General features: G+C 39.0%; 1 protein-coding gene across 2 annotated transcripts; it reads left to right on the top strand.

Moving 5' to 3' along the window:
- The first annotated feature begins 1,409 nt into the window (after positions 1–1,409).
- kcnj5 (potassium inwardly rectifying channel subfamily J member 5) lies at positions 1,410–26,746 on the top strand. Of its 2 annotated transcripts, none has more exons than XM_061281707.1 (4): positions 1,410–1,674; positions 9,375–9,457; positions 11,959–12,832; positions 13,698–17,230. In XM_061281707.1, exons 2-4 carry the CDS (start codon positions 9,395–9,397, stop codon positions 13,856–13,858), a joined length of 1,098 nt encoding a protein of 365 aa, XP_061137691.1. In that variant the 5' UTR covers positions 1,410–1,674; positions 9,375–9,394; the 3' UTR covers positions 13,859–17,230. The 2 variants fall into 2 exon arrangements, with proteins under 2 accessions (XP_061137691.1, XP_061137690.1); XM_061281706.1 differs by lacking the exon at positions 13,698–17,230 and adding an exon at positions 17,244–26,746 and having other exon boundaries at positions 1,412–1,674.

The following is a 26,746-nucleotide window of genomic DNA, read 5'->3' as shown; positions in this document are numbered from 1 at the left end:
ACCTAAACTCAAAGCGAGAAGTACATGAGGAGAGTTTACGATGACAACCGGCGTCAAAGCACTTCCCATCCTTTAGTCTTTTTCCTTCTCCTTTAAACGCGAAACATGAAACCTACTCCACGGTATGGCAATAAAATCTTGACATCCCAAATGTGTGGCGTCTTTATGGGTTGGGGTATGTGTGTGCGTGTGTGTGCATTCACGTGGACACATATCTCGGTCATAAAGCAAAAATGAGCGTACATTTTGCTACAAGTTATTTAAAAGTATTGGACACATGTATGAGCATACAGTGGTAAGCATGACTTATGTTAGATTTACATCATGCTCGATCCAACATAGTTCTATTCAAGTGACCCATACCTGCAAAGATAGCACTGAACACCAGAAACAAAGGACAATAGCAACACAGTAGTAAGCAAATAATATAATAATATATATGGATGTCCAGCTAACGTTCTGATTTTCATTTGATGCGGATCCAAAGATATATTTTCCTCTTCCATTGAACTTGGAATTAAAATCTGAGTTCTGTCACTTAAGCCATGGGTGTAAATGTCCTGGCATATGTTCCTACAACATCATGGCATATTATTAGACAATATCAAGGGGAGGAGGGGGGGATAAAAGTAGTGGTGGTTCACTGGCCGAGTAGATTTGTTATTCGTAAAATAAGATGATAAATGGCTAGCATTAAAAAAAAAAAATGTATGTACAAATGTTATTGTACTCGGTTACTGAGCATTAGTTATGGATGTTGCAATATCTCCTCTCATCTTTGCTCCAGCCAATCGTATTGTTGCTGCTCTCTCTTCTCAAATAAAACTCTCCTTTCCATTTTTGTTAATTCTAGGTGACAAGGGTTCCGTTTACCACGGTGCGATTTTAAAATGAAAAACCAAGCGCCCCAAACTCTCCCCAAAGAGATGAGCCTTAATTAAGCAGCGGCGAGGATATATTAGTGTCTGTCAAGAAGAGACTTTTTTGTTGAGTTGTGGGCAGAGTAGGGAGTATGATACAACACTTTTCGTGTACTTCTCATGAGGAAATCTGGGTCAATATGACCTCTTGCACTTTTAACGTGTAGGCTACTTGGCTACTCTTCACCTTTCTACTCCCTATGGTCCCACTGTCTTCCCTTTGTCTATTTTTTTCAAAAAACGTTTTTTTCTTCTTGCATCTCATTCAAACCTTCAAGGCATTTTCTGGCAAATGATTACACCACACTCCCCCACACTCTGGCACTGCTTTGTCTGCATGTTCAATGCTAAACACACAAACATTTCCTTTTCTAACCTCTCCCTGCAAAACTGTATTTGACTTTTCACAACACAAGCAAGCACACATATACACGTGAGGGACAAATCCAAAGGGAAATGTGTGTGCGTGGAAGTGGCAAGAGAGAAGCAATCAAGGCGCCGGGCGCATATTTACATCCCCTTGTCTTGTCCTCTCTCTCCCACTCTGAGTCTGCCTCTATCTCCCCCACCCATGCCTCTCTGCCGGAGACACAGAGCCCTTGCTCACACTTGATACAGAGCTGTGAGGAGCAGAAGGAGCAGGGTGACTATAGAGGAGAGACAGAAGCCGGGAAAAAAAAGGAGGCACAATTTTGGAGAGGGGAGTAGTTGTGAAATGCCTCGAAGGGACAACTACTCCCACAAAGACCGGAAGGTAAGCCTGATACATATGACTGGTGATAGCAGTAGCATTGTATCCATGGATGGCATCTGTTTTGCGTGATGGCTTGCGTTGCATAGCCAACATCACCATCCGGAGTCGCTTGCTAAATGAAAAGTATACATCACTTTGGGAACAAATTGTACAGATGAGGTGGCATGAGTAGAAGAAGAGTAGAGGGAGGAATTAAAGCCACAAATTTGGATGAAAGCAAGGAAGCATCTGACACCTCAAGGGAGAAGGAAAAGTGTTGATGGGGAAAGTGACTGGATTTGCCTCCTCCATCAGCCTGCAATCTAATCACATCATCACATCTTGCTCTTCTCATCTTTTATCGCCAGTGTGACTGCGGTGATGCGTATATCAGTCAGTGCCGTGCATCTGGGGTGCCTCGTAGTTGCTCTCAGTGCAATGCAGGAGTTTACGGTGTGAATGTGCATCTTCGTTACTGGAAGCACATGAGGAGGAGGAGGAGGAAAAGAAGGAGGAGGAATGTAGGGACCACAGACACACAGCATGTTTTTTTGCTTTTAGCTATTCAACGGGAGCAGAAGATGAAAGCGTGGACGTGGGGATATTGCTACTGGTTGTGCTTTCATGAATATTGTAGGCTAAACCAAAGCATTGACTAAAAATTATGTACTTTGATTCCCTCGGAACAAGCATCTCAATCACCAAACCCTTGGTACTCACTTGGACACACATCCGGAAAGTAGTCGCTGTAAAACTTTTATGGCAAGGCAGTGGGCTGAGCGGCCATATTAATCAAGTACAGCTCCCCCGAAGCCTCAGTCCACCCGTTATTGTCTCAACGGGGAACTTAAAGTCGTCCCGAAATTATTTTTTTATTTCTCCTTTGGGGATTGAAAAAAAAAAACATGAAAAGTGAGGCATCATTGCTCTCTTAGTTAAACAGAGGAAAGACTAGGTACCTTCGAACAGCAGGATTTCAAAATACAGCAACAAAAGCCTCAGACATTTCTCACAAGCTTCTTTCACCAGCATAATCTTTAATGAGCCTGCTCACAGCTTCTTGCGCCATTACTGCCTATTTCAAGTGTGCCGGGGGAAGTGTGAACAGCAAACACATAACTGTTTCTGATAGAAGGCCTTTTGACCTTATTATCTGCATCATCATTGTAGCTGCGACTCAGTGCACCTCTCCCACGAGGCTGGTCAGATCTTCAGCCCTAATAAACGGGCAATGGAGGGTAAAGGTTTATTCATTAGGAGATTCTTCAAAGTCATTGTGATAACTGGATCTGTTTATAAATTCAGGGCATATGTCACAAGGTGACATGGGGGCAACGCCAACCTCAAAGGAAGACTACTATGTTTGCTTCCACAGCACCCACTCATTTATATTTTGAGCCTCAGAAAAGGAATGGAGACAGCCGTACATGTCCAATTCTTAGATATGCGTTTTAGTTCTTAAAGAAGTTATTTTTTATTTGTTTATGTTCAGTATTTCGTCACATATTAGTTAGTCGCTGGGTGTTTCGACCATGTAAAACAAATTAACAGCCACTCAAATAGATGCATTAGTTTTCACATCAAAGAAAAGAACAGGTCGCTATTGTTCACAAATAAATTACTTCTGGGCCCATTTGAAATCAATTGTTAACCAAAACAGCAGCACGAAAGCACAGCCTGTCATATGAAAAAGATGATTGTGTGGAGCTGTTGTAAATGAATTGATGAATTCCATGATTTGAATGAAATGAAATGATTTAAATAGCATTGCATGTTGTGTTGAGACAGCATCTTCCATAACAACAGATTCAGTTTCTACCAGGACATGAATATGGACTATGTTAAGAAGTCAAAACCATTATAAATTAACAATCAAGTTGCCATCAGATGGTGACGATATACTGCATGTTTCTATGTAACAGTCCAGAATAATAAGATGATTAAAATTTAGTTCCTGGGTATTATTGTACACTTGGTGCTTGACATTACATGAATATATGAAGCAGTCTAAAATCGCTTATATAATCACACCATAGAAGAAAAAAACATTCATAAATCAACCAATGCAAATTTAACTGCACCCACGATGCCAAGCAAGATTTATAGAACAGCCCACTACTGAGTCGCCAAAAGCCTCACTAAGCCTACGTATATATTTCTGCATAGGTACAGTACAGCATGTGCGAAGCTTTCTTTACCTTTTGACTGATATTTCAGCTTTACTTTCCATTTTGTCTTTTGACCTCACATGCACACGCTGGAGATGCACACTCACAGCAGGACAGTGTATTTTCAAAATACTACAATGAGAACAAATGGGTTCAGGTCACCTTTCATACTGCAGCTACTTAACAATGCAGCAATATTCGTGGTTTTCAAGGCTCACGTGCAAAAAAGGCAGAGGTAGTAGGTTGACCGTAAAGATTATAGCCTACACTTATTTGGTTTTCTATGACATGGACATTGTGATTATGGACATATTTCTTGGGCACGGCACATTTCTTTATTATTAGTGGTATTGGGATTCTGCAGGTTCGAATCCAGCTAGTGATCTTTGTAGATTATTTAAACTCGCACTTAATCCTGCCATGCACCATAGCTGTTGTCATGGTAATGTGTTGTCTGCAAGGGCTAAAGTAATAGTTGATTTTCTTGTCAGCGCTGTCACAATGAGTGGCATGAAGAATTTGTTGATTTGTATTGTCTTGACCACAATGTGTTTGTGTGGAAATTGGAAGGTCAAAAACAGCAGAGAAGTTTACCGCAGCTATGAAGACAGAGCATCTCAAATGGAGGAGAGTCTATTTGAGTGATAAGCAGTGCAAAAGTGGCTAATGACACTGAAAGAGAGTCCACTCTTCATTAATTGATTTTACTCTTATCTGCAAGCAGCAGGTTACTGTATGTATGATGAAATACTATGAGAACATTTAGTCCTGCGGTCAATGAGGATAAGACTCCTTTTATCTGACTTGAATGTTATAATAGTGGTGTATTCTTTGTGTAATTCAAGAGTAGTCTTTTTGTTAAGGTAGGCAGACAATAGCAGAGATGCTTCGGATGTCTAGATGATAAACAATCAGGTCGTGCCAGTTTAGCTAAACCCAGTTGAGAATTCCTGCATCTACACAGTGTCTGCATTACTACATTTCTAATTGTGGGTGCAGGAAGAGTGTAAGACTCACATGTGATCAACAATGCAGAACACTATCGAGATAATTAACTGCAAACAAACATAGCTCTATATATGAGTTGTTATTAAATTTCCTTATTTTGCATCCAGATTATTGCAGAATGATGATAAATCAGCATAACTAATAAAGGGAGACTCATTTATGCAGATTGTAGATCATTTAAGGAAAATAAAAGACTGCTAATCACTGCAGTGCCATTAAGACGTGAGAAGAGAGCACATAGTGCTTTCTACACATGGGAGGGTTTTCTTTCACCCCCCCCCCCTTTTTTTTTTTTTTACAGGTTTATGTCAGCATCGCGTGAGCATGAGCATATTTTACCCCTGGGGAAATACATTCACATACATTTGCAGCTCATTAACACAGGTAAAAGGGAGGAATAGGGGATGGGAAATAGGCGACATCATCTTTTTGATATTTTATAATCTTTTGCTGATTGAATCTCTTGAAAACCAAGGGACATTTGGGTATCTTCTTAGCTCAACTTGTATTACAGCTACACCCGCTGGTGTAAAATTGCAGTTAAAATAAATTTTAGTTCAATTCATAGGCTGACTGTAGAGAAGTAGGCAGGTAAAATAATATTTTCAAATGCTATTACTGCCCAAATCTACAATCACTTTCTTAAAAATGGATGCACATGGACAGCAAAAATATTCCCTCTCTTCGCTAGCATTTAAAATAAACTCATTTAAAATAAGTTCAGACTGATGCCATTACATGCACACGCACTCACACACGCGCGCGCACACGTTTTTTTATTCTCCTACGTTCCTTTGCTCTCCAGTGATGAGGTGCTGATAGAAACTAAGACATATGCCTCTGGATCACCGTGTCTGACACTAGTAGCAGATTAGAACTTTTGGTGGTTTGAAGAGGGTTGCAGTCTGTGAGAGAGAGATTGAGACAGTTTGACATATCATTAGAGAAATTGTTCTCCAGTCAGAGTGAGAGGGACGTCTCAATGCAGCAGTGTCACTCCGTAGAAGGTCATCCACGAGAAGGGTAAAACTTGATACAGTCGCTCGCTATCAGACATAATGGGAAAACGAAGAGGGAGGGTTGGTGTGAAGTTTGTATATGCGAGTCTATGACCGTATCAGTGTTAGTCCGGCCTGGAGCCAAACTTGCTGGGGACATTTTTAGTCATTTGACCCGCCCGACCTCAAAGTGTCACAAGTGAACAAAGATAGGGATGAAGTTCTTGTCATTTTATGGGCCCATCAAGGCTAGAGACATAATCGTGACGCTACAAGTAACAACTCATTGCTGTTACTTCAATGAAAGCAGCCTCCATGACTACGATGCTGAGACGCAAGATAAGCGTTGGCATTTAGTTGTGGTGTCTTCTCGTGGTTTACGCATAAATACTGAAATATCATTCCTTCTGATACCAGATTTTCATGCTCTAAAATCAATACTGAAATCTAAACATTGATATTTTTGATAATGAATAATCTGATAATGTATTATCACGCGGTGGAAAGTAAATAAGACTGTGAGATATTGACTGAGTGATATAATGTTGAAGGGAACTACTTTTTCGTCTGCGTAGGAGTATGGCACATTGCTCCGTCAGTCACTCAGTCTCACTTTGAGTCTGTACAATGGCATTATGACAGAGTGTAAACTAAGTCATGTGTGGTGATATTTAGGATGAGGGAGACTGAAAGGCACACTGTAAGCTGTGCTGAACATGACGATTGGAGTTGTTCAAATGAATAAAGACAGTAATGTAAAAAGCAACAAAACTATTATTCAATGGCAATTTTAATTTGAGTAATCCAGGAAAACACCATATGACATAATTCTGAGGTTATGTACTCTTTCTGAAGCTTTGTTTCTTTTTTAGGTAGTCAGAAGCATGCTATTTATTTGTGCAAAATATAATTATCCCATCATTATCACTAATACGAGCTTGAGTTTTGCTCATTATCGGATCAGGTAAAAATAGCGGTATTGAACATCACTTGTTTTTTTGTCTTTACAGGCTCCACTTTCTTACTTTCTATAGTTGTTTGACATATTACTTTAATACTCATTCTGCAGATTTGTTTGTTTTTTAATGACTTTTGTATATTTTTTTGTCTGTGACAACAGTCAACTATAAATTATGACTCTTAATGTACAGATGAGCAACCAGTAATGCCGCAGTTACATTGGAACTATTGGAAGTGATATTGCTGACTTTGCAACATACCACGGCTATTTGTATTCATTATTTTCTTCTCCCGATACATTCACAAACACTAGTCTCAATGACTATGAAATATTCTGCACAAGATATTCTTTATCTGAACGCAAGCTCTCTGCTTTAAAAGAGCCCACTCCATGGAAGTAAAGTAAAAAGCCATGTTTGAATTTGATATAACAGCTTCAACATCGTTGTTGATGGTGTGCTCAATCGTATTGAAAAGAATGAAGTCAGTGTCAGGATAAAATTCCAATTGGCTTATTTTGTGGCTCTCAAATGATGGTGGACTGGCCTGGATGACACTTGTGGGCAATCTGACCTTGCTCATAGAGTTGTGTTAACTTTGGCAACATGGTCTACATCAAAGTATTGCCAGCGTTTAGCAGTTATATTTATAGGCTGGCCTATTTTGCCTATTTTCTTTTTAACTTTACTGCTGTTGATGTTTATCCGCCACAGCGTGTGTTGCCGACAATATTAAAGGCTTGGCATGCCATTCTTTCCTGTTCCTTAGAATCACAACAGATACAATCATCCTGTTATCAACACAAACACGAAAGCATTGGCGAAAGCTTCCAGTCACCCACCTGGCAACAAGATAAAAGCTTTTTACCCTCTTAAAACACCAAAACAAAACAAGCTTGTTGAGTCTACTGTGAGGCCCATCAGTCTCTGTGACAATTTGTAAGAGCTTGAATTTCATGAAGCACCATGGAGAGATGCTAAATCCATGGGAAAAGCAAACATAATTCTGCAAAACAGCATATTTTTCATGTATTCAGTGAGAATCATTGTGTGTTTCCCGCACATGCTCTCTGTCTCCCCTGCTTGGATGCCTGTCACGTCACTCTGCCCTTTGCTTTGGAGCATCACTGTAAACACTACATTCCTGTGTGGGCCAGATTTGTGATGTGTTCCTCTCACTTTTACTCTCCCGCCTTCTGATTGCTTCTCCTTTGCTGGTCAGTGATCAAATTGATTGATGCTAGCAACCGATGACGAGGAAATGCCAGCCAGAATACGTCATTTATCCATGTTTCTTTTAGTTGATTACGAGCACTAGGAAATCCCTTGCTCCTTTGGTGAATTAACACTCGCTGATTTTTAAACAACACCTTGGGGCTCTTTAAATTAATTGCCCCGTCTAGCTTGAAAGGTTTAACAGGATTAGTACCAAAAAATAGGGCTTTTAATATGATCTTTTGTTATGTCCCCACAACTTTAGACAAGGGACAAACAAGCAAATGCCTGTTCGCTTGCAGAAATGCTACCAGCGAGCATAATTCATACATTTTGCCATTCCCAAAAATCAATATGAAAAACAGATCATTTAGCAACTGCATAGCATGTTTTCTCAAAAAGTGACCTCTAAAGACAATGTGCCTCAATTAACAAATAAAAAGCCACTCTTCTAATACAGTAGATACGTCCCGTTTTAAAAATACTGTACTTCACGTTCCTATAAAGCACAGTTCGGTTGTGCAATAAATAAAAAAATACATACATACATACATACATACATACATACATACATACATACATACATACATACATACATACATACATACATACATACATACATACATACATACATACATACATACATACATACATACATACATACATACATACATACATACATACATACATACATACATACATACATACATACATACATACATACATACATACATACATACATACATACATACATACATACATACATACATACATACATTAATACTATGGGTGAGCAGCCTCCATCAGTATACTTTATTATTATATTTTTACTTCCTAAATGATCACCTCATATTACATGTTGTTGATGTCAGGCTGAGTCTTGTACTTCCACTTTTGATGAGACTCCCAAATGTCATGTTTGTTCAATCATTAACGTTTCATCATCAAAAAGAGCACGCCATTGTCAAATTTGAGATTAATTTGTAAACATTACACTCCCATGTCTTTAATATAGATTATAATTTATAATATAAAATAAAAAAATCTCTATAATAATATAGATTGGTGAAAAAACAATAATATAGATTTGTGGAAAAATATTCCAAATGATGACATATGAGATTTTGTCCTGACAACAGCTGTTCAACATCTGCAATTCTGGCCATTTGTCCGACAAGTAACATTTTAAACCCTGTAACTCAAAGAAGTGTGGTAGTTTTGTGTTTCGTCTAATAGTCATTGACAAAGTGGGGACATTTACAATAAATAATTTAAATAGTTGTAATATCATCTCACAAAGAACCTTATTGCTTTTTGTTTTGAATGCAAGTCATGTCTGGGCTATAATGGCAACACTTTCCTATCTTCTGTAGGTGTTGAGCTTCAGTTGAGGATGGCGGGAGATTCCAGAATCCTCATGGACCACGACATGCAGATAGGTGTTACACCTGCACAGGTAAAACTAAAGAGCCAAACCTATTATTCATGTACTACATCAGAGAGAAGCTGGTATGAAGAGAGGTGAGCAAGAAGAGAGAGGAGATAAAAAATACAGACATGGATGAGAACCCCGAGTGGGAGGAATGCGGACAAATGGTTATGTAGATTACAGATTAGAAAGAGTAATTGAAGCCGTTTCTCTAATGAGCATTTTACTCTCATTCAAATGGGTGGCGTTAGCTTTGCAGTGGAGGATGGCAACTTGTCCTTCCTTCCCTAGTGTGGTCAGGAAAGCTCAATAAGAGAAAGCATCACCCACTTACCACTGTAATATAGAGAGGACTAATGTATTTGTGTTAAGGACGTCACCCGCAGGAACCATATTGACTACGAAGGCCAAAGATTGGGTGTCGCTATTTGTGACAGCTTCATTAATCACTCTGTTAGCTCAAGCCTGATGGGCTTTTTATTTGGTCTATTGTTTAAAGATTTGTAAAAACTATAATAACAAATGCATCCATCCATCCATTTTCTTAACCGCTTATCTAACTAAAAATCTGTGTAGCCTAAATTTAGCACTCCACGATTTTATTTCATATTCTTAAATCTATTTATAAATGGGTTTTTCGGCTCCTCTGTGTATTTGTCATGAACCCCATTAGCCCCAGGATGAAAAGAAATGCTGGACCTGTGCCTGACATCCAGTGAATGCATTGTCATCGAACCACTAATTGCAAAGTCAATCAATAAGCATGGTCTTTCAATAATTCTTTGTCTAAATGTTTCTTAAACAAAATTCACCTGGACTTGATAGCAGAAAACTCAATACTCTCTTGGGTAAGTGAATTTATGTTTATCCAGAGGCGCTCAAGTGAGTACCGCACAACTCAATGAAACTTGCAAGTCTTGAATAAAACATCGGGCGTATGCTACAAAAAAAAGTACTATACAATCAAAGTATCTTCAAGGATGTCATTTACTATAGATCAGTGGTTCTTAACCTGGGTCCGATCGAATTCTAGGGGTTCGGTGAGTCGGTCTCAGGGTTCGGCAGAGCCTCCACTTCGGAGGTGAGAACATACCTGATTTATTGTGTAAATTCGGGATGAAGCATATCTGAATTGGTCTCGCAAAGGCAACAGCAGAAGTCACACTGATCTGCAGGTATGTAATTTGTTTTGAGGTCATGCATTGTGTTGTTGTTTTTTCTTTGAACAAGGTGATGTTCATGCACGGCTCGTTTTGTGCCCCCAGTAATAAACATTGGTCCTGAATTTGAAGAAAAAAAAAACATTTCACTAAAGAGGGGTTCGGTTAATGCGCATATGATACTGGTGGGGTTCGGTACCTCCAACAAGGTTAAGAACCACTGCTATAGATACAGTGTCGTCACTTTACTGCGGCTTTGGAGCGCGATGGATTGCATACATGCCTGGCTAAGGGCTGACTACATAAAGGGGGCAGGAGCTGTTTTCTTGACCCAACACAACATATTCAATTTGTCAATTCATATTGGAAGTGTCAGTGGGTTGCCAGCATGTCCTTGGTCTGTTTGAAAGATGTCGCCATCCTCCATTAGTGTCATCTCGTGTGCACACGTCCAAAAATAGTTGCAAGAATTTGGATTTAGACAATCACTGATTTCATTCTCCGGAATGTTATAAATAAGACAATGATTGAGGGGAGATGAGTTGCAAGCAGGTCATCTTCATCAGACAGCTATAAAGTGGATAACCCTTTGTGGAAGATGCAATCGGTATCTTTGGGAGAGCTGGAGGATGTTCAATTGTTCCGATGCAGGCTTGCCAACATCCAAGGTGTGAAGATAGAGGACACAGGGGAAAGAGAGGGAGGCGGAGGCATTGGACCCAGATCGTTCATTGGAATTGGGCCAACAGAGTCAATGTCCTTGGGTTTTTTTCTTTAACCTGTTCTCCCCCTTGCTCCCCGTATACTGTACACTGATCTAATATATCCACACCAATCATGCAACAAGAAACACAATTTTGCTACTGGGTTCAACCTATTGTTGGAACGTGCGGGCCCACCCAGCTAATAAACTCAGTGGGGTATGTACAATTTTGACACGTAATTAGTCTTAAAAAAGCTACAGTCAGAAGCTGAATTGGCTGATTTGACGCTACAGTGTTACACACAACTCGAATAATTTGTCACTTTATAGAGTATGAAAAAAAAGTGCTATTGGGTCACTATAACAATGACAAGCTTTGATGTAATAATGGATGTAAACATTTTTTAATTTTGTAGCTATTAGTACATATTAGCGGTGGGTTTACTTAAGTGGTATAAGCACTCTGGCTTCCTCTCACATTACAAAAAAACGTTTCTTTGTGTTTGTCAGTGTCTTGCTATTAGTTTCTTGCTTCTATTCCAAACATCAGCTGGGACAAGCTCCAGCTCCATGATCGTTAAGGTGGTTAACATTTAGTTACTGAAAAGCAGACAAATACTGTTAAACTCTCTGACATTGCTTTTTCATCTGCTTTCTCCATATAGGTGAAGAAGCTTCCGAAGCACTTACGGGAGGCACAGATCTCAACAGAGCGAACACACCTGATATCTGACCCCGCCAAGAAGCCACGTCAGCGATATGTGCAAAAGGATGGCAAATGTAACGTTCATCATGGGAACGTGCAAGAGACCTACCGTTACCTCAGTGACTTGTTCACAACATTAGTCGACCTTCGTTGGCGTCTCAGTCTCTTTATTTTCACGCTAGTCTATGTCGTCAACTGGCTCTTCTTCGGCTTTCTTTGGTGGTTGATTGCACTCATCCGCGGGGATCTCCTGCATGCCGATGAAGAAGGATGGACCCCCTGTGTGGAGAACCTCAACAGTTTTGTCTCTGCTTTCCTCTTTTCCATTGAAACTGAGACCACAATTGGGTATGGCTATCGTGTTATCACAGAAAAATGCCCTGAAGGTATCATCCTGCTTTTGGTGCAGGCCATACTGGGTTCTATTGTGAACGCCATGATGGTCGGCTGCATGTTTGTCAAGATCTCTCAGCCAAAGAACCGCGCCGAGACCCTCATGTTCTCACACAAGGCCGTCATATCGGTGCGAGACAACAAGATGTGCCTGATGTTTCGGGTAGGGGACCTGAGGAATTCACACATTGTGGAGGCCTCAATTCGAGCAAAGCTTATCCGCTCGCAGCAGACCAAGGAAGGGGAGTTCATCCCGCTCAACCAAACTGACATAAACATCGGCTTTGACACGGGAGACGATCGCCTGTTCCTGGTGTCGCCACTCATCATCTCCCACGAGATTAACGAAAAGAGCCCATTCTGGGAGATGTCCATGGCGCAGATGGAGAAGGAGGAATTCGAGATAGTGGTCATCCTCGAGGGCATGGTGGAAGCCACAGGTATGAAACAAACACAATTTGGTGGGGTTGTAATAAATTACTCAATAGATACCACAAAATTCCTGGTGAAAAAGGGTGGGTGCCGTTGCAATAGTAAAAATGTAATAGTTGAGTTTCTTTCAAAGCTGAGCGAGTTCGGGAGAGGTGTTGATGTTTATATTTTCTATGATGCAACATTTTATCGGAAATGTCACTTAAGGATAAAAATCTCCCATACCCTCTTGCACGCGTAGACACACATTTCCACTGTTGCTACTTCGAGGTTTTCTTTGACGTATATATGAAGTTAAGCCACCCACACCGCTGGTGTTTGTTTTGGGTAAACGCTAGGCCCTTCCAAACTGCTTCAGGCTTGTTCTTTTTAAAAGACAGACAACACCGGGTTGTTCTGTAAAATTCCAAAAATCGAATTTCCAGGCACAAACTCACCATTTACAACATCTTACTGAAAAAGAGTAGAAATTGTGTAAATCAAGTAATAAAATTGTCTCTGCACCAATTCCCAAACTCTTTCCGTATTTTCCTGGACTATAAATCGCAGTTTTTTTTTGGCCGGGGATGCAACTTGTACTCAGGAGTGACTATTGTGTGAAATTATTAACACATTGTTAGAGCAGGTATTGTGATTTTTGTGTAATTACAATTTATTTTTAACAAATGCAAAGTATTATACGTACATACGTATTAGTAATTATGAGATTATTAAACAAAAGAGACACATGGACTGATTAGAAGGGTTTACACTCTTAGACAAATATGTACAAAGCACAACGCTCCCTGGTGCGATCAGGCATGTCTTTGCATGCATCTGAAGATTTCTGCTCTATTTCACATTTGATTTTTATATTTATTTTGTCTCCCAAAGCACCAGTAGTCATCATGCTTCCTGATCACACTACTGGATACTTGACCCAGGCTTTAAATCACCCCTCACTTCGCTCGCACAAACCGGTGCGGCGTTCAGGGGTTAGTGTCATCACTGTCCTTCTCCACTGGGCAATGTGCCAATCTGGCCATTGCCTTTAACCCCCCCACGCACGCACACACACACACACACACTCACATGCACGGTCCCTCATGAGACTCTTGTTGCAAGCCTATGCCTGACAAATGTTAGCTTACTTTAATGATCACATATATAATAATCAGAGCCTAGTAATAGTGTTCATGCCCAAACTCAGGTTTAGTTTGACTTGCGAAACATCAAATACCAGTTTGGGTTTTATATAGGCAGAGCACCACCAACCCAAAGCTATGTGACGGCATCGTCAATACTGTATATCATCCCAGTGACACTGTACATCTTTATTGTTCGCTGGCTCTTTGCTATAATAAAGGCAGGTGAACATACGCACCAGGGACATGTGGCCACAGCTCAAAGGTTGCAAGTTCTTCAAAATGCTAATAAGTCTCATTGATGTCATTTTTTTTCCCACACATCATTACGTTGCCAACCAATGTGTATGCACATTCAAATACACTACTAAGCAATGTCTCTAGTTCAGCCAGATGATAGCTGACTGCAGATAGCAGAAGAATCCACTCGTAACCTCTAAGCGTATGTGTTTGTAATAGATATATTCTGGTGATTGGTTTGGCAACTTCAAAGTCAGCAAACATCTTCATCACTATACTGCAGTGAATATACTATATAATGTAGTTTCTGTGTCAGAGAGGCTCTGTCGCGTGTTCCTGTGTTGCCGACAACAAACCTTTTGTTTTCATTATAGAACGGTCTCTGACAATCGTACACATATGACAGTTTTGTTATCTTATATCCTTTCTAATATTTATATATCAAATAAGAAGTGTTTTGTGCAACACAATCTAGTTTTTTATGATGTGCAAGATGTACTGTTTACTTGTAAACATTACAAGCTAGACATGCTTTTTTGTCTTAGCCAATAAAGAAATCAATTTATTTATCACCATGCCTACTATAACACTACATTTATGTGGTACGCAATTCATGTATGTATCTGCAGCCTACTCCCCTGAGTATTTAGTCGTAGTTAAGTCTCAATAAAAGTTAGCATTAAATCTTTTTCTTTGGGTGAGTTTTAGGGAAATAAATTTACCAAATGTGATCATTTTTCTTTAAGGCACTTAAGGTGAAAAGAAGCGTCATTAAATGAGGAAAAATGGTACAGTAATCTTTAAAAAAGTAAATGAATATTACTGCAAATCAAAACAACCAATACAACATAAATACATATTAATGTCTCGCTACTGGTCCATTAATTTGGCTTCAGTGTTCACAAAATATTCGGCTAACATAAGTGCGTAGGCAAAGTATACAGATGAGTACAATATTTCCTTCTAAATCCTCTTAGATGGTGAATCCTCTTAATTTTTTATTTTCCAACAACAAGCCCTGAACTGCAACACATAGCCACATAGAAAACTTGGTAAGAACATGTCCTGACTACAAACGTTAAACCCTGAAGGAACCGTATCCCCAGCATCGTCAAAAATAAACACAAGGACAAATAATTCCACGAGTGATAAAGCTTAGTCAGCTCAAGACCTTGGTCGTACATGGAAAGCCTTGAGGGCAAACACAAAAGATCTAACAAAACAAACACGTGTCTAGTGACCTTGGCCCTTCCACACTGTATTAACACTTGACATGAAAACATGTGTTTAATACAGATTTGGCGAGTTGGCAATTAGCCTTCACCTACACACAATCACAGGTGGATGTCATGGGAGGAAAAGAAATACACAAGATGGCTTCATCCTATTAGGTGAGCCAGCACAATAATCAGGAAGTGGCTCACCTAAATGGAGCAGCCTTAATTATGGTATTAAGTGCTCTTTTATGTTTCTTCTTTAATGGGTTAAAAGGTCTGCCTTAAAAGGGTGCTTCTATACCACAATCCAGGATGAAGGTGGGGAATTCTAACATGGTTTAATTATTGTTGTTGTTATTGATTTCATCCCGCTGACCTTGCACAGCCTTTAATAGACAGACATGCACAAGACATTGTGGGATTCTGGTCAAGCTACAATTTGGAAAATACTCCGGAAATAATAGAAAGAGTCAATCCCTTCCAGGGTCAAATGTCAGAATCATAAAACCTTTTTTATACGACAGCTAATGTTTTAACAGCTGATGACAACGTGCTTATGGTTTTGATTTTGCTGAGCAGTCAGGACAGGACGGTCTAAGCATTCTATTTCGGATTCTATGGTTATCTTGACACTTGTAATGTGATGTATACAACAAAGCAAACACACTTGGGGAATATTACATTTTTTTGTTAGACTTTGAAAAAATCTGAATTATAATTTGGGATCCTTGACTTTAGACATTCTTATTTGTATTGTAAAGTTTGTGATGTTATGTGAATGTTTTTCTTAAAAGAGGTACATTTTGCAAAAAAAAAATAAAAAATCCTTTATGGATTTTTTTGAGAAATTTAGTAGGGCACTTTTTTTTTACCTACCAAAGGACAGGAAAACATTTGGACTTCAGTATGAACTAAGAAACTACATCCTCCCAGCAGTTAAGAAAAGCAACAAACATTATTTTGGAAAAACAAACAAAGGCTGCCCTTTATAATAAAAAAAAGGCAAATATTTGACAAGTTGAAAATAGAAACGGGGCCATCGATTTTCAGAGGGAATTGAAAAAGAAAGGTTCATGAGCACCTTCTTGAGCAGCAACAAAAGACACTGCATCAGTCTGAATCAACTGTTCTTCTATTTTTAATCACATGGAATGGACTCACTCTATTTATCAAGAGCAGCAATAGACCGAGCAAATGGTATTCAGTGTTTTTGCTTGAAAGGATTACTCCAGTGACAGCACTTTCACCATTTGAAAAATAAAACAAACAGTCAGGGAAAAGTGAAGCTCACAAAAAGCCAGCTCCAAAACTTGGGTTGGATATTTACTTCAATGTTACTTCTTAATTTTTCATAAAGCATCAATTGCTAGCACCTTTTGGGGAGCTACAGTAGTTTTAAAAATGTCACAGAGAGCATTGACAACATAAAAGCATTGGATAACATCCTAAATTCCAGTGGATTATTTGCACAAATGCATAATTATTGCACATTTTAACTTTGCAGGTGTGATCAGTAGAGCACTGAAAAATAACACGGAAAAATATTTTGGCTACCTTTCTCAATTGGTAATCTTGCTTACAGGAATATCTAAGTGATTTTGAATATTTAATACTACCAGAATTCCTACAGCTGTGGTTTGACTGATGCATGGCATTTTCTGTATGCAGTTTGAGCTTCCGCAAAAAAAAATGAACTGACTTGTCTCTCCCCTTTTCTTTTCATCTGTCTGTGTGTACATGTGTTTATTTTCCTGTCCATTTCGGATTTGTGTGTCTGTTCCTCCGTTCATACCTTTGATGTGTGTGTGGCTGTGTACGGCTGCCTGGACCTGGATTAGGGATGACGTGTCAAGCAAGGAGTTCCTATCTGGACACAGAGGTGCTTTGGGGTTACCGCTTTACCCCGGTTCTCTCCTTGGAGAAAGGCTTCTATGAGGTCGATTACAACAACTTCCACGACGTCTATGAGACCAACACCCCTGCGTGCAGCGCCAAGGAAATGGCGGCAAAGCTTCGAGATGGGCCCCTATTGCCTCAGCTGTCACTGCTGAGCCCAGAACCAAAAATGCACACTTTTGGCCTGTCTGACTTGGACCCACTAAGCCACGATGAGGACAAGGAGGAGAGAGAATCAGGAGGTGACAAAGGAGAGACAAATGGTTCAGCGGGTGCTTTGGAGGAGACGCCTTTTGCTGATGGACTGCCTGGCTGATTAACCAACAGAAAAAAAACCTCACCTGAGGGAACTGGACTGTGTTGTATTTAATTTAGTCAACGGCCATTGCAAGGCTTGGAGAAATAAAACACTGTTCTTCAATCACTGAACCACGCAATACTCCTCTGCAGTACTAGAGTGTCAATCTATAGAATAGATTGCTTTTTAGACACGTACTGTAAGTACCGGCACACATCTATATCTACACTTTAAAGTTGGTGGTACCCATTGTCTTTTTATAATCCAATAATTATACCCTATCACCATTATTGCAGTTTACAGCGGGCCACACAAAGAAGGCATGACAGGACAATATAGCATTGTATTGTTTGAATAGGGTGCCATCTGATAATAACATAGCACACCGCACCCTTAATCTGTCCTCTGACAATCACGAGTCTTGTCACCCAAACCAGAAGTCTCAAGCAAACATGACTTCACATAGAACCCAGACTAAACTGTGAGAGGCGGAAATCTACAGGAGGGCATCCAGACTGCTGGAAAATCAAAACAAGCCGCAGCAGCTCGGCTACCTGTGAGAATTTTTTGCCACGCCATCTGCATCTTTTGTGGTAAGATTTGGATTACACTCAACTCAGTGAGTTGATCCCCCACTTCTGAAGCCCTCTCACTGTGAGCTTTGCATCTGTTGCCATCGTTTATTATTTTACACTCACTTCATGATTGGCAAACATTTTGTAATACTTAATAGGCCCAGAATCAGATACCCTTGATTGCAACTCCACACGACAATATTCTGTCACAAATATTAAACATAATGCGATTGGTGATCCAAATTGGGAAAACTAAAGTCACTTTCAACACGCCATTAACCACAGGATGAATGGTCACGGTAATCATCAGATGATTTTGTCTTTGCCGGCTTTGATCAGAAAGGTGAGAATCAGGATTATCACAGAGGATTATCTTTTATGTGTGCCCTACTTAAATTGTAAAATTGTATGAGAAAGTTGAACTGAAATATGTAGTCGAGACAGAGTGCACTCTGCTCTTATATGTACAGCTGTGCTCTAATTTTAAAGAGTATTGATTCAGACACATGCTACTTTATGATGATGGAAGGAAATACTTTCCTCCATCTCGATCCTTCATTAGGATGGTATACAGTATATAAGGCAAATAGTTTACTTGTAGGAAACTATACAAAGCGATCCAGATGCAATCTGTACTCAACTAATATGCAGTTATCTTTTCTGAAATTCATCCTTTGTGTGTAATTTCATATTCATGTGACTAATTCTCGCACACAGGAAGCTTTGCTCCAAAAGAAACCAGCTTTGACCTCATTCTATGCTCATTTTCAGGGTAATTAGCTGCAGCAGAGGTTGGTGAACGAAGACGCTATTGTGTAACTGATTGATTGGTAGTAGGACGCGGCACTCCACCTACAATTGTGGAGTGTCAATTAATTAAAAGCAGTGGTAAACATAAATTGCACAGCAGTTAACCTGCATTTGGAAGACATGGCAATAAGCCAAGTCGATTAGGCCACGACGAATGTTGTGATCAAGACCAAGACTGTGTTTGAGGACATGAGTCTACACCAAGGCATAGGCTGGCTAAAACCAAGATGGGTTATATTTAAATGTTTGCAGGAAAATAGTGGTCACCCATGGTGTAGTCACTACACTGTAGTGGTTGACTTTCATGGAACCAGTGTGAAATCTAATCGAATGTCTGTGCCTTGCTGATGACCTCCAGGGTCAATCTAATACGGTCTCCTTTTACCCAGTCACTTGCAGTTACAATTGACCCTGAACAGGATAACGTACAAAGCAAAGAGATGGATGGTATTTTCAACATCTGAGAATCAGATAATGTATAATAGTCCTGGTTACAGTCATTACTTTCAAAAACAAATTATACATTGTGTAGGTGAAGCACTGCTCTTCCTGCGGTTTGGGGCTTGAGAATAGAAATCTAGAGCCTTATTTTACCCAGTTTGACAGTCTAACCTGACCCAGCTAAAATGCATTTAATGACTCATAATTGATTTCTAAACCAGTCCTGAGAACAAGATGGTCTCTTGGTGCTACAACACCATTTTGGAATAATCATTATGATAATAAAAACTAATACTGTGTTCCACAATACTGCACAAAAGTCTTAGTTCACCATTAGTTTTATGTATTGTTTTTTTCTATTTGTATCTGCGTTTATATTATAAAAACTAAAACACAAAAGAATTAAACTTGGGAGTATTTGATAAAACTTTGCTGAGACCAAGGAATAAGCCATATAATTTTAGCAATGATCGAGATCACAGTGAAGTAATTTATGCTATCAGAGGAACCATCCATCCCTATGAAAGCATCACAAATCACATTGGCACCGCCCATCTTTTTGCCATCCTCAATTAACGATGAAATAGCTTGTTGGTTGACAAACAGATGGATTATTTTTTTCACCTCTTAACTGAGTGACATTCAAGTCACATTTCGCCTTTATTGAATCTAGTGGTAGCCTTGACCTTTTGTGCGGTAATGCAGGAAATGTTATCCCACCGAAAAGCAAATTGTCTATCAAATTAATACAATAATACATTTATGACAAACTGTTCAATCCTTCTTCCTGCTGTTGTTAACAAAACAAATAAGATTTATTTATGTATTTATTTATTTATGTAAGTACAGTATCACATTAAGAGGAGATGATGGTAGGTTTGATCGGCGTTGATCAAACTACTTCACAGGCTAATCTTACTAGCTGATGCATGTGGGTACTTGATTGAAAAGGCGCTTGATTTTTTTATGATTTTTTTTTTTTTTAAAGGTTTATGAAATGTTCACTGAGTCACCTTATGAAAAGAAAAGATGTTTATGAAATTGATTATTCATAACGGAGGCACTTGCCTAGAGATGATAATGAGAGCAAAAGGCTTTCTGTCTAATCCATCATCCGGGGTATTTGCCTTCTTCATTATGACTCTCACTCCCACCTATTACTTGAAGTGTTCTTCAACCTTCTCCATTTTCAGCCTCCACTTGTTTCCCAAACTGCCCTTTGTCTTCTGTTTAATGGCCCTTGCGAGCGGTTTTGGAAGCAGACATGTGCTTCCAAGTGGGCCATGGCGGACAGTAGTTAATTGACTTGCATGAGGTGACTCCTACGTTCTGTACTTCTAAATACATTAAATACAGTGATACGAATACAGGGTATTTTTTAGGCATGCAAATGATACAATTTCTACAATATAAAGACATTTCAATAAAACCGTCGTTGACAAAATTATAAATCCCTAATTGTTTAAAATGCTCAATTGTCTTGTTTCAAAGATGCTTTGATATATTTATTTTCACCGCATCTAACTATGTATCCCATTTGCTAAACAATAGGTTTGTTGTTAGAGAGCCATCATCGTTCATTGCAGGAATGTCATCTGTTTTATGTGTTCTCTCGGGAATAAACATACTACAGCCAAAAGAACAGAACGTGTTCTTGTGAATGTGTTCACCCATGAACGAGCGGGGTAGCATTATTTGCGTGTGATTTATTTTCGGTGCAGATAACTAAACAAGGAAAAGTAATGACCTCACTTCAGAAGAGTGTGACGTTGCACTTTGCTGTAACAAATCGACAAAGCAGCGGTTTCAATATATACATAGATACGTGAAAAGTGAATTAGTTGTGCTTGGCACAATGAAAATAAGTATAAATTATCAGTACAGCACATCAGGTGTACTGAAGCTTGAGGCAAAAGACTCATGCATTCTTTTAAGGAACCCTTTTGAGATAAGAGTCAATAGGTAGCTTGCAGCTAGTGCAAGAGGCTCACGTTATTTCTTATTAAACATCACAAAGTAACGGCTCAAAATGCATAATACTCATAAAATTGTATGCTTCCGGAGCACTGAACTAACAGGACTAGTAATCATAATTTTCCTCAGTCACTCAACCTCTGGTGGTCCAAATAGCACGGCACCGAAACATTCTGGATGAAAGTGCTTGAACAGCGTCAAATTCTTTCAGCTTTGGATGACTCTAACTACTTTATGGTGAATTCTAGTATCTTTTTCCTTTCTCATTGCCCTTCTTTAAAAGATGAAAGTGTCAAAAATTAAAACAGAAAGGTAAAACACAGTACACCTATACATACAGACAAATTTGTGGGACATGGTCTTTTTGAAAATGACAGTTTGAAATTCTATGTGAGCTATTCTGTTTCAATTTGTTTGAAACAGTGGATACACTTCAGCAGGAGCATTCTCTGAAAACAGTCTGAAGGACTCTCAAGGATTAAATAGGGAATGCAAAATGCAGCGTGATCACTGAGTCAGGTTCGTACATGACAGCAAAAAAAAGTCTGATGCTGCCAAAAAACTATCGCCTAGCGACAAGACTCACAGAAACACTACGCAAGGCAGATTTAACGAGCACATTACAGTAGTAAGAACAGGATCATGATGTTACATTCAGGCGAGAATGTGTAGGGGATGACTAGTCCAAATTCACAGAATCCCCTGCAGAGTGCTGTCAAGGCTATTCTTGTCGGAGCTATTAAATTTTGGAACTCTGAATGTCAGCGCCTGATTCAAAATTGAATAATGTGCAAGATGATGAATAAATGTATAAATAAATGTAAATGTAAAAGTTGGGCTTGTACAGGACAATTGTATGTGTGCATGTTAGTGTGCTAGAGAGAGAGGGAGAGAGAGAGAGAAACCAGGCACAGAGATACATACTGTAGAACCTCTGAGATGAAACATAACCTTCACATCTCCCAATTTTATCCGTTTGAAAAAAATTTAGATAGAAAATAAATAATTCTGGAGTGACACTGTAGCGTAAAACCGTTCGTTATTAACTGTACGGACAATTTCTTAGTAACATGATGACATTACTGTCATGCAAGTAGTAAAAAGTAAACCACTGATAATATTTAAAAACAAGTTTTGATATGAAGATGGAGATTTATGTCATTTTATTAATATTCTGACATATCAAAATGAAGTGAACAGTAACAACACTGCGTGTCACTTAACACTTACTCACTGAAATGAGGTTTGCTCATGTCCTGTGTTGATACTGGAGCTTGTGTAACATAACACTTGATCGAGCACACAAATTTTGTTTCAATTGCATTCATTTTTTTTTTTTTTACTCCTAAAGCAGTGTACATCATTTTAAACGTATTGTACAATCAATTATCCAATCATCTAATCATACTACCGTAATTTTTGGACTACAAGTCGCGTTTATTTTCATAGTTTGGGTGGGGGGGCGACTTATACTCAGGAGCGACTTGTATACATATATGTTTTTTTTCACTTTTTTGGGCATTTTATGGCTGGTGCGACTTATACTCCGGTGCGACTTATAGTCCGAAAATTACGGTAATTTAGCCCTATTAAACAGTGAGTAATGACAAAAGTGACAGTCTGTATATGTTGCTTATATAGGAAGACAGATTGTAGTTAGCAATGAACTTTAAGAAGGTTTTGAGTTTGAGGCCCTGGTGTGGTCATTTGCATTTTCAGACGATGATACCAACACTAATAGACAGTACATACTTTTCAAAAGAAAAAATAGTTTTTCTCCGTTTGTAATAGTTTTGAAATCTAACCAGTTTGGGCAAATATTAGGTTCATCATTCCGCTGTGTGATCTCAATAAATTGTCACCTTGGCACCATGTTTGCATACATTTAAAAAACTGCTATGCTGAATTATTTTCTATTGAATAAAATAAAACACTCGTTTGTCTACAGTGTAATATTTAAGAAACTCATTACATTATCCCGAAAGCAAGCAGAAAAATGACCAAGATTATTAAAGCAGGACAATTCCTTGCAGCACAGGAAACTAGCTATTGTTCTTTCCATGGCTCGTTAATACACTTCCTCTGCTTCGCCTTTAAATAATGCATGGCTAACAATTGCAGTCATAATGAAAGGAGCCACATAGAAAGAAAGCATTTGCAGAAAAAGCCTTTGTGGAAGTTTTGGTGCTAGCTTTTTTTGTCTCTTTGCACATCAAAAACAATTCAAAGCTAGAAGAATGAAAAAAAAAAACCACCGCGCTTGAGGATCAGCGATGCTCATGTTGCGTAAACATCTGAAACGTTGATATCTGTTTCGGCAAGATGTCTCATTGACAACAGCAAGGTTTCCCAAACTTATCTGAGACATAATTTCTTGGCATTTACAACCACACTCCAAATTTCAGTCATGAGCTAAGAAAGTCAAGTAGAACTAGGTTCTTACACTGTACCACTTTTCTACCTTATCTTCCGTCTCATATTCTCTCTACGTTTAGCATCCTCATGCGTGCACCATATCATCCCCTTTATGTCTTCTGTGAGTTTCCTGGAAAGAATGATCTCTGCACCATCTGCAACAAAATGCAGTAAGTTTTGGGAATCCAGTGATTGTATGTATGAAACCTTCAGACACAGCCGGCCACCCAATCAGTCGATGCAGTAAGGTTACACAATTCGGCTACAAAGATCAAAGGGAAGAACTCAGAAAAACAAGCGGAGCTCGTAATGCCTAGTATTTTCTTGCAAATTAGAAAATACAGCAACATGTACCAAGATGGAAGACTGAACACAGATCAAACAGTGTGTGGTCATGGGTCGTGAGAGTCGTGAGTAAAAAGCTTACAAGGGAATGAAACCTTTGCTTTCATCATGGCTGCAAAACAGATTGTTGCCTTTTATGACAATTTCTATCCTCTCAGAAAGCCTCTCTCCTAAATATCAGCTCCTAGGAAGCACACATGAAAATAAAATCATTGCAGAATTCAGAGATTTTCCAAAAGGCTTGGAATTTTTCCTGGTAAAAAAAAACAGAGTTGACCTGTAAACATCTCTTGTAAACATCCAAAAACATGAATAAGTAAACATGTTGGAATGGCTATGGAAGCATTTTTCCATTCTAAGATGACTTTGATTGTAGCCCACTTTTTTCTGTGATAGTTCTATAAGCCTGTCATCACATCCCAGTGAAAAGCTTTTTGTATTCATTTTAGCGTGGCAGCAGCATCCGATTTGGGTATTGTACAAAATGTTACTTGTGGATGATAAATCACATCACGTCTAAAAAATCATGCTCGTCTGAAGGTCTATTCCAGTATATTAAGGAAGTCAGATGACCTCCTATTACAGGTCCAAAATATTGCTAAACCAAACCTGACAGACTTCACAGAGCCCATATTTAAGAAATGAGCGCTACTCGCACCATCAGTAAGAGTTAAATAACCCAGTGAGGCTACCCATTTACTGCCAATTGGTGATCTTTTTTTTTCCTTCCAGATGGGTGGGCATGGTGCATTCTTTTGTATAAATGTTTCACAATGGCCGTGCTTGATACCTAACACTGGCTATTGCAACAGACAAAGCTCCAATGTAACGGTAAATATCAAGAAATGTAAACAAGTTCCATGCGTGGGCAAACAGTGAACAACCATTTTGAACAGCAGCTACCACATTAACATCTGTTAGGTACAAAATGTCATTTTTTGGAACTGACATTATTACCTGTTTAAATTTTTATAGAGACACTTTATTTTTCAATGCTCTTGAGTGTGCACAACAGGATGTGTCTTTAAAAGTATATTAGAAATGCACAGTGCGTCTCACTCATCTACTTAGATTTGATTTATTGTATCAATTTAAGCTCTCTGTCTTTATAGATGGATAACAGAATAGCTTTTAAACGGATTAACGCTACACTAAGGGAGCAATCATAAAACCAAATAAATATACACTTTGACAACCAGCCATTCCTGTTTCTTACCCAAACAGTGCAACATGGGAAACTCAATGGTTTTGATGTGGTGGGCTTGATCCTACTTAAGAGTCTTTGAGGTATGTAGGAGAAAGTGAGCAAGAATTTGTGTGAGATGTGCAAGATCTCATCAATGATAGAGATAAATCAATAGCTCCACAGAAGCTCCAAATGAAGTCATCGCTTTACTTTGACTGGGAGCTCCGTGACAGAGACAACCTTTATTCTAAGAGCATTTCCATCCTACAGCTTTAGCTTTTATTGCCATTTCTAAAAGCCTGCGTGTAGAGATTAACTTTATTTAAGGTCAATCAGAGACACATTTCTTTTGCTTAAAAAAATGAAACAGTTATTGTGCTGCCACTGTATAATAATTTGTGTTTCAATTGACTGTTTTCACTGTCTTTTTGGTTGTCCCATTAGTGTGTGTGTATAATTAACATTGTATTGTATTGTAAAATAAAAAATAGAAATTGATTGGAGAATTTTGAAGATAGTCACTAGGTTACCTTAAAACCTTTTGAAATGATTTGGGTTGAACTCTCTCACTCTCGCTTGAGGGAAATTTGTTCATCCCCAAAATGTGCCATATTTCTCTTTGGAATGCTCCATCCTGCTCTCTTTCCACCCATTTCTCCTGCCCATTGAGTAGCTAACCCTTGTGACTCCTCTCTGTCTCCCACGCACCAAAACAACACTAGAATAGGAAAGAGTGCTGTCCGGTGCTCACCTACCTGTGGATGACTCATTTGTTTTAGAAGAGGCATATATATAGTATTAAAAAAAACATTGTTATGAGAATTGTCTATCCATATCAACATGTTCATGCCGAGCCAATATATTGATTAAATGAATGTTTATTAGAGTTTTCTGAAGAATTTTGGGGCTTTGTAAAAAATGTTGTGAATCTCTTGAGACATCGTTGGAAAAAATCCGAGCACCGCCAGTTGAATCTGCTGAATAAAAGAAGTGAAACAGAATTTGATTGCACAAGTACAAATATTTAACCCCAATGAGCTTGGAGGTTCTGGAGAAATACCAAATATGTGTTAAGTAAATTATACAACATTTTTTTGCTTCTGGGCATGACTCCTTTAGTCTATGGCATTTCCATTTCAACTCTTCAAGCATAAAACTGCAAATCTTTATGATTCGTATTTATAATTGGAACAAGCACATGCCGGTTCACATGCACTCACAGCGGGCCTGGAACATCGCGTCTCACTCACTCCCTTTATGCAAACTATACCGGTGAGTCTCTGAGACTTTTTGGGGAGGGAAGTCCCAGCAGATTTGCGCATCTTCAATACGTGCTTCCTCGTCACTGCATGTCCTCCCTCCAGCCAAGCTTGTTTTGCCTGTGACCTTTCAGCACATTCC

Source organism: Syngnathus typhle, linkage group LG6, assembly GCF_033458585.1.
Source record: "Syngnathus typhle isolate RoL2023-S1 ecotype Sweden linkage group LG6, RoL_Styp_1.0, whole genome shotgun sequence".
Lineage (NCBI taxonomy): Eukaryota > Metazoa > Chordata > Actinopteri > Syngnathiformes > Syngnathidae > Syngnathus > Syngnathus typhle.
Note: the sequence above shows the minus strand (reverse complement) of the source record. Positions and strands in the feature narration are given on the sequence as shown.